Source organism: Barbatula barbatula, assembly GCF_947034865.1.
Source record: "Barbatula barbatula genome assembly, chromosome: 3".
Taxonomy (NCBI): Eukaryota; Metazoa; Chordata; class Actinopteri; order Cypriniformes; family Nemacheilidae; genus Barbatula; species Barbatula barbatula.
The window spans coordinates 11,536,870-11,546,531 of NC_136764.1; the positions used below are offsets into that span (position 1 = coordinate 11,536,870).

Consider the following 9,662-nt stretch of genomic DNA (forward strand, 5'->3'; position numbering starts at 1 on the left):
GAGGTTGATTCCCAACATCAGTGTTTGTATATTTTCCTTGTTTTTAACTTCCTGTTTGCATGTCTCAGGTGATAAAGGCTATCGAGGAAGGCTACAGACTGCCTCCGCCCATGGACTGTCCCGTTTCCCTGCACCAGTTGATGCTGGACTGCTGGCAGAAAGAGCGAGCTGAGAGGCCAAAGTTTAGCCAAATAGTCAACATGCTGGATAAACTGATCCGCAACCCCAACAGTTTGAAAAGGACAGGGGGAGAGATAGCCAGGTAATAAGAACCATCCCGTTCTGTATAAGAACGTATGCCATAAAAGCCATTTTCGTGTATTTAAAGTTGGTAGATGCTGTAAATACGCTTTTAGCCGTGGCAATGAAGTGCATGTTAGACGCATGACTGGCAATGTTATATAAATGTGTTCCAATGAAGTGATGCGTATAACTATAAAACCTTTTATAGTTTATTTTTACAAGTTATTAAAAGTAGGCAGAGCCAACCCATTCTCCTTTTTTTCTAGACCCAACACCACCCTCTTGGAGCCCAGCAGCCCAGAATTCACATCCACCTTGGGATCAGTCGCTGACTGGCTGCAGGCCATAAACATGGAGCGTTACAGAGACAACTTCACCGCTGCAGGCTACACAACTCCGGAGGCCGTCGTCCAGATGACACAAGAGTGAGTCACGTGACCAAATGCTGGGAATTTTAAGGGCGTTAGGAAATGTTTGATGTGTGTGTATTGGACACAGAGTGCTTCCAGCATGCTTTTGATTAATGCAAGAAAAAGAAAGGCAGCTTTTAAATCAGCACCCGGGGATACGTTGCCCTGACATATGGCTCCGGTAGTCACAGTTCCGTGCAAAGCCCCTATAGATCTCGGTGAAGCATTTCCTAACTTTGCCATGCAAATGTTCATCCAGGATTGAGTTCTGACATTTCATGTAATACGCAAATGAGGAAAGAGGGGAAAAACCTTTCTGTTGGCTAGGAGCAGATTAAAAGGGCATTTTCATCACCTCTGTCTTGTGTTTCTTTCAAACAGGGACATGGCAAGGATAGGTATCTCTTTGGCGGCACATCAGGACAAGATCCTCAGCAGCGCGCAGGGAATGTTGTCTCACATGCAACAAATACAAGACAGGATGGTTCCTGTCTGAACCCATGGGATAGAAACTCGAAACATGCTTTGGACTTTTTTTATTTTGGTTTTTATGAAAATCCATTTACCTCATCCATGCACTTTAAATTACATTTTGGAAATGAATGAATGAATGAAAAAACAAACAAACAAACAAACAGAAAAAAAATATTTCAGAGGAACGATACAGCACTTTTTTCTCAATAACACCATCCCCGCTCGCCGAGAGTCAAACAGGATTGTTCCCTGCTTTACTGATGCTCTGGAAATGTTTCAAGGAAGCTCTTGATCGGTTCCTTCATTTCAATGACACTACGAAGGAGTTTCTCTGTTCCTTTTTAATTGTTTTATTTTGTGTCTGTAAGTAAATGTATAAATAGTACAGAATTTTTTGTCCGCTCTTGCCATTTCAACGTCGCTTGGATTGTTATGCTCAAAATGGAGGCATCAACGCTAAAGATTTAACGCACTCTTTAACGCTCCTGTCCCGGGGATTTCTAAGAGGCATCCGTCTCCAAAGCAATGGAGGACGTCTCTGGGCTAGTTCTGGAAGACTTCCAGGTCTACAGAATGGAATATCTCTCTCCACTCCACAATTCTCCACCCCGCTCCGCTTGGCTGGGAACTCACCGGTCGGAATAGACAAAGACCGCACTCCGTTTACATCCCTCTCTCTCCACCTTGGTCTCCACGGTCCCCTCTTACTTTTCCTCACTCTCTCGCTCCATCTACGTCTCTCCCTTCTCGTCTCCGGAGACCTGCAGCGGGCCATGAAATCAACACATGTCTCCCTTACTGGATGTTCCATCAGAGCTGAGCTAAGGTAAGCACAATGTAACAAGTCTGACTGAGTGTTTACGAGATCTGCTCTACTTCCTCCGTGTCCCCTGCAGTTATTTATCCACTCATTAGGTGGGATTAGAACCAGCACTGATGAATATGGAGGGATATACTGGCAAGGCTCAAAGCCGTTTGATGGGATGAACTTGAAAATAAAGCGAGCCAAAAATGTGAAATGTGTTTTTTTCTCATGATCCCCAGCAAGTAATTTTAGTTTCCATACTCTGAGGATTACTTCAATTAATACATTGTGTGTGGATGTGTGTCTGTTTATGGCTTTGAATGCCCAAATCATTTTCTCACTTTTCTCTTTCTACAGAATCATCTTCATACATCTGCTTCTCATCAAACAGAGTGTGGGCACACATCCATCGCCATTTCAATAACTCCATTTACCTGACGCTGGGACAAAGGACTTCAATTCCCATGATTCCCAGAATGGTTCCACAACAGGAGACGTAAAACAAATGACAAAACCCGAGGAACGTCGAAGGCCCTCAGAGATTCAATGAGAGATTACAATGAAAAATTTCATTTCCTCTCACTGGTGCCCTTATTCCTGACAGAGTATCTTCAAACTCTTTGATCTCAGTGCAGCGAGTTCTTTTCTCGGTGGAGAATTACAGTTTGTTTTGAGATGCGGACATAAAGGAGAAAAACAGATGATGGGAGCTAAACCTACAGAACTCTTGAGTCGTGGCTACTCGCTGGAGACCTGGAGTTGTTTGCAATATACGCTAAGACACTGCTGGTTTCTTTTTGTTTTTTGTGGCAAGACTGGAGATTGTAACAAAAATATGGGAGATTTATTTGGACTGCTCGACTCAAACGGGAACGATTTCGAGAAGATTTGACGCTAATTCGAAAGTGAACCGAAAGAGGAACGTGATTTGTACCCAAAATAAACGTATTACAGGAATGTTTATAGAAACAGAAAAAAGGCTTTTCGACATTTCAAGTGTGCTCTGTTACATGTCAACTAGATTCATTCCGTCCGTTTTAAGACTTTATTATGAGGGGGGGGGGGGTATTTTTGCCGAGGCAGTAGAATATGAAATGCCTCCGACCTTGAAAAACGTTTCATTCTTCCTCTTTGTTTTATCTTTTAATATTTCCTCCTCACTGTTTGGTGTCAACCTTAGGGTCTGTCTGGAATATGCAATGAATGTGAGAGGAGAGAAATGTAATAGAATGTACTGTGCCATGTCTCCTAATGTAGTTTATTCTGGATAAATCCAACTAACAAATCACTTTTCTCCACCGTTCTAGCCATTTAAGTTTAACGTTGTGTATAATTGTCCATACTGTCATAATCTACATTTTTTATTTTATGAATTTAGGTACATGAAACATGTCATTTATTTATGGTCTTTTTTTTATCTAGTTTGTAAATTGTAAAATAGAGCTATGAGAGAAATAAATGATTGCCAACTGCATTGTAATTAACGTCTGACGTGATTTATGCCACTAATTTCGTTGAACGATCGCTCGCTAATTCTCCAAAGCGAATTGCTGGAAAGCTTAGCCGTCTGCCTCACCAACCGATTATTTGGACAGGGGGCGTCCGATGAGGTATTCTCACGTGGACAGAAATGAACCCCTTGTTTAAATCCACACGAAGTGCCAGGCGAGGGTGAGAGAGGACATTTGGCTCTGTGCGATGCTGGTCACATAGTTCTATTACATTCTGGCCGCTGTTGAAACGAAACGGTGGCTGGAGTCGAATCTCATGGTATAAACAGGTTTGTCGGTCGTGCCAGCAGCATTCAGATCATTTCGGTTTTCTCTCCAAGCGTTTTACCTCTCTCATCTCTCAGCCTGAGCTCGAAGTAAGTGTTTGTGTAAACGCTTTCTCTGATTATGGTTAAGAGCGCCTTGGCAGGGATAACAACACATTAAAAGCGTATGAAAAATGTAAAAAAAGAAAAAAAAATTCTCCCCCGTAGAACAATTTCAACAATCAAACGGTATTATGATGAAGAGGGGGCGGCTTGTGAGCGCCTGCGTTTCGTCGGCCTTTCTTTTTTCCTTCCTTTCCCTTTTTTCTCCAAACTTTTTCCTGTCCTTTCTGCACTTTGAATGGGCCGTAATACAGCCGCTTTGGCATGGTGCGCCTGCTTAATCAGTAAACATCTGTTTCCCACAGCCGTCCCAGTCGCGATGAGGCCTGATTGTGGAAAGCCTTTGATAAATAAAGGAGAGCTGAAAAACGGGGAGAACGCGTAATTTTAGAATCCAAGAAAACCCCGCCGTGAGCCAAGCAATGTTTTTCCTCTGACAATCATTCTAATGAGAGACGCATTCATTATGCATGTATTTAGACGCCTGTCACCCTTGAAAGAAAAAAGCGCTTAGTGGAATTAAACTCTGCGCAGGAAAGACTCACCAGGCTGAATTTGCTTGATATCTAATGAGCACGAGAAGCGGCATTCCTGCAGGATGAGAACAGGAAATGGAGTGTTTTGATAGCTCTCAATGAGGTTTAACGGGAATGGTGTGGACCGGTGTTTAGAAACTAAGAGGGTGGTGAGGGACAGAGCGTGGCTGAGGACCCAGAAACAGCCCACAGCTGCAGTCTCGGGGAGTAAGGCTACTCCACCGGCTCTAGAAATCCTAGTTTAATCCGCAATCATAACCCAGAAATAGCATAATCATCCTCTGGAGCCATCGGGATATAAGCCAGGTCTTATATTTGTACGCATATGTTCTGCTGTGCTATCTCTATGTATTGTAGTACTGCCCTCTTTAAGCAGTTTGATTTCAGTCTTCAATAGTTGTTTGGTCAGTTCTTTCAGCAGTTTCCAACACATGGATTTAAAAAGCGAGGTAGAAAAATGTCAAACAAGGAAAGATGAACAGTTGAAATCCAGATGACCTATATGTTAAAACAGGTGATCCAAAGTATAAATTGATCAAATAACTATTACTGATTTTTTACTAGTTTTCCTGCAATGGTGTAAACTTAGCCTACTCTAAGTTATAAAGAATTTGCAGTAACACTTCACCATAAGGTTGTATTTGTTAGCATGAGTAAATGTATTCACTAACATTTCAGCATTTATTAATCCTTGATAATCTTGGTGAAGGTCTGTAGAATTGCTCATGTTAGTTCACGGTGCATTAACTCATGTTAACAGTGACAATGTTTGATTTTATTAATGTATTTGTAAATGCTGAAATTGACGTGAACTGAGATTAACGAATGTTTTTGACGTATTCTTCATTGTTAGTTCATGTTAGCTAATGCATTAACTAATTGTTAACAAATACCATTTTATTGTAAAGTGTTATCGAATTTGCTATTTCAGGTAATCGGTCAATTCTGAGTATATCGTGGGTTAACGTGGTTTCTGAATAAAGATGTGAAATGACAAGACAATAAAGAAAGGGAATTTGCCAATAGCAAAACCATTCAAAGGTTAGTATTTTTGTTAGCCAATTTTTTTTGTTTAACCATAAATCATAACCATAAATTTTGTTTTAAAGTTTGCACCTTAATGACAAGAAGTACAAATTTGAAACATTGTTTTTTTTTTGTTGTCACAATTTTTAGAAAACATGTGATTCATGCTTCTACTGCTTTTAACATGAAAGTGTGCCCTATTTGTGTAAAGTGGCAAATCCTGAATGTTAAATAAGTGATCATAGCAGCAGTCTCTCAGGCCTTGATGGTGGCTGCTGGGGACTTCTGCATTTCCATAATCAGCCTTAAGCTGTGTGAGACCTCTGGTCTATTAATCCTTATACAAACAGCCCTCCGTGTGTGTGTGTACCGTTGTCATGACCTCCTCTTGAACTGTCTCTGCATCATGAGCTTTTATGAAATTAATATTGAATATATATATATATATATATATATATATATATATATATATATATATGTGTGTATATATATATATATATATATATATATATATATATATATATATATATGTAAATTATATCATTTCTGAATTATTCTACATAATGTAGAAAACAGTCTATTTAAAAAACAGTTAATCACAAAAATGACTTTAGCTGGGTTTCACAGACTGGGTCACATACACTCAAATAACTGAGTAGCAAGCAAATCATGCTTTATATCTTATGTACTTAAACCTTTTTAAAGAGAAAATTGTCTACGTAAATTTCCTGTTTCTATTGAAAACAGAAAAATTCATCCTAACCTCACAGGATGTCATAACCATTGACAAAACGTTTACATAAATGTATTGAAAAAGTCATCCTGAAGCCCCTAACCCCACCCTCAACCTAACATCAGTTGCGCTAAAGCAAATCATACTAAAATGAATTAGATCTTATGAATTCATATGAATTAGTCACCTCGTCAAATAATTACGAATAACCCCAGTACAGGAAGGAAAAACGTAAACAAGTCTAGTAAACAAGACTAAAATCTATGTAAGAAAAGGTCTCGTAGATAATTAAGTTGTGTTCTTTGACCCTCACATTCTCAATATGTGGCACTGATTTCGACTTCATTTGATTCTGGATTATGTTCAATACACTATCAACATGTCATGCCTATTAATACGTAAGGTGTATAAGTTTGAGTGATTGACTCTGGCTGTGTGACATGCTGTGGTGAGCTCCAAACAGCCCTGCATGATTAATGAGAAAGAGATGACAAAGGTAATGAGGTTTGCTTAACATTGTCATACTCACCCACAGGCTTTTACCGCTACCACACATCTAATGGAGAGACAGAGAGCGGAGGGGATTCGATGCAATTAAAATCTTTCATTTTCTTTCCCACTGTCTCGTCACTACTGTCATTGCATTATTTTTATTTAGTCCAAACTTTGGCCAGTGTGTTCTTCAATTGTTTTTTCATTTGCCCGTCTTCTCTTAATGGTTAATTTTTACAGAGCTTTTACCAGATGTAAAGCTGTAAAAACTTCAAATTATAAATTTTTTTACTTCCTATGATGTTGTAAAAAACGTTTATTTTCTTCATAATGATCACATGTCTTTTAAGCTACAAAAGACTAAAATACCAACACAATTTTGCATTTAATGCCTTTTGATAAGTTTCTCTCAGTTTAAAAGTCATTGTTTACTCTAGTAATTTCTTATGCAAATCAAGATGAGGCTTCAAATCTTTTTATTTTCCACAGAATAAATAACAGCGTTAGTGAATGACATGGTGAGAAAATATTTTGTTTTTGCATGAAATATGTCTTTAACAGATGTACCGTATACACTCTCCCTATTTAGAATGTTCGGCCCAAATAGAAGTGATGAATCAGTCTTTGGGGTTAACTGGACCGCCCCTCTTCTACCATGGATACGGAGTACGCTACACAAATAGCATCGGGGAAACAGCAATGCAGCGTTCGTCGTCCACACGCCAAGAGGAGTTTGGTGTTTCGATCAGTCTAACACACTGCAGACCCCAACGCAGCCAAAAAACAGTCAGTTACATTTTTCCCCCTTCCGTGAAAAGTATTTATGAGATTGTGTAAGAAAACCCTGCAGTATAAATCAGATCCGTGCAGGGGTTCGGGCCGAGCCAGCAATCTTAAAATCCTCAACTTAGGAAAAGTTCAACAGATCCATCTTTATAATGCAACAAAGCCCTGGAACCCTTTCAACCACAAAATGCGATAGAACACTTGTGTGATTCATCAGAAATGAGAGATAGAGAAATTGACAGAGGGAGGGATAAATATTAACAGAGAGAAGAGAAGAGGAGGAAATGTTTGGACAAGGCGCTGAGCTTAGTGCCTCGGTTTGCATGCGCACCGCAGGACAATCCATACAGACTGCCATGCCAAACGTCCCCTGTGCTGAGCGCAAACACAGTGTTTTCGGGTTCACTGCGTGGTCCAAGACCAATAACCGTAGAGCTTTAGTATTTCTACAAAACTCTACGTCTTTGTCAACTTTTGAAATCGTCAGCCAGAGAAGCTTGTGAAATGGGATTTATGACTGAACTCGACGCAAAGGGACAAATATGCAGGAATAACATTTGACGTGTAACGAGTAATCCGCAGACCATCCTCATCATATCTAGCTCGTAGAACATCGCTTAATCAAAACATAAACACGACTTTCGAACGGTCTTTCCATTATCGGGTATTTGTTCAGAATTTCTTCCAAAAAGCGAAGCAGAAAGGAACAGAGGACGTTTGGAAGAGGCGCTGCAATGGTCTGGCCAGTGTCCATTTCTGACAGGGGGAAAACAGAGGGAGAGAGAGAGAGAGGGGCAATGAATGTGAGGGTAAGTCGGAGAGAGAGAGGTATGGAGAGGGATGCTGAGAGCCGTTCTGTTGAAACGTTCAGTGGTGGAGGGAAGCCATCTGCTGCATTACAACAACCTGCAGGAGAGAGAGAGAGGTGAAGGAGCTTAGCATAGTGCCTCAGGTAATGATCTCACTCAGGTTGGACTAAAACAAATGCACACGCTATTCTGCTACAGTGACTTCAATCTGCTACTGGACTTTTATGAACAGGTGACAGAGACGATAGCCAAAACAGCACACGCACACACAATGACTGAAAGATGACCGCGTCCCAGAGGAATATTTTATTACCCGGAGGTTGCTCTTCGGTATATTGGGAGAAGTTCTCAACTTGTAGTATTGACTCTGTTTCACATTATGTTGGGTGAAATAAAAGTAGCAAACAAATGGGATGACTGTTGACACAGTGTAAGAGACGAATAGCTGAGGTGAAATGAGAATTTGGTCTTGGGAGAATTGGAGAAGAGATGTTTATTGGTTTATATTGGAATGTCTGACATTTGAATTGCTCAGATTTCAAAATCTACAAAGCTGGATCTTTTTTAAAAGATGTTTTCACCCAAAATGAAGATTCTGTCATAATTGTATGGTCCCCATACTATCAGAGATGTTTTCTAGTACAAATACTGTATCCACAAAATCTTAAATCAAGATACTTTACAATTAAAGGGACCAAACATTAGTCTTGTTTTATTAAAGAAATAGAAGATATATTAATATTTATATTTAAAACAAGCAAAAAAATCTACCAGACTTTTCAAGTTTATTTTTCCTACCCCATAGGCAATTTTTTTTAATTTGTATATGTCCTTTCATTAATTGTCATTTAAACATGTCTTAATGTAAGAATTCTTAGTGTTTGTACTCGAAAACAAGACAAAGGTAATTCATTTGTATAGGCTACACAGTGCTCAAAATTGTCAAACTCTAAAAAGCACATCCATCCATAATAAACGTAATTCAAATGATACTGGTGGCTCATAAATATCTACTTAACTGAAACAATACATTTCTGAGAGAAAATTATTAACATTTTGAGCTTTGTTAGCAAACATTGCCCTGTGTATCAATGTTAACAAACAGCGCTAACAAGAGAGCGCCAAATTCACAGATTGAATCTCATTGGTTTTCGCATGTCTCGTGATTCTTTTGTGCCGTTAAGAAGTTCTCAATTGTCTCTCTATGTAATCTCTCATTATTATCTTGAAGAGATCATTCTGGAGATCTCATTCGTGATTGCTCTTTCATACGGGAAGCCTCAAAAGAAAAAGCGAATTATGCCGTCCTTTTGTCTGCTAATTACCTTCACAATGCTTTTTACTTATTAATGCTGATGAATCGCTTAACATTGAGATCATTTGTTATTCACTTCAGTAGAAATAGCCGCCCATATCACAGCTCGACCTGCGTGTCAGCTATATAAAACGACATGGCACAGAATGCACAA

At 39.5% G+C, this 9,662-nt stretch overlaps 1 protein-coding gene across 3 annotated transcripts in view; it reads left to right on the forward strand.

The window, feature by feature from the left end:
• The window catches only part of epha4a (eph receptor A4a), a gene marked incomplete at its 3' end in the record, with an annotated part of 35,026 nt that extends 31,613 nt beyond the window's left edge, over window positions 1-3,413 (forward strand). For 2 of the 3 annotated variants that reach the window (XM_079453773.1, XM_079453774.1), the window contains exons 15-18: window positions 69-262; window positions 510-668; window positions 1,035-1,953; window positions 2,290-3,413. In XM_079453773.1, coding sequence (XP_079309899.1) covers window positions 69-262; window positions 510-668; window positions 1,035-1,149 — 468 coding nt within the window. Of the gene's footprint in view, window positions 1-68; window positions 263-509; window positions 673-1,034; window positions 1,954-2,289 lie in introns of those variants that run through there. The other variant, XM_079453775.1, reaches the window with a different exon arrangement.
• Window positions 3,414-9,662: the final 6,249 nt, after the last annotated feature.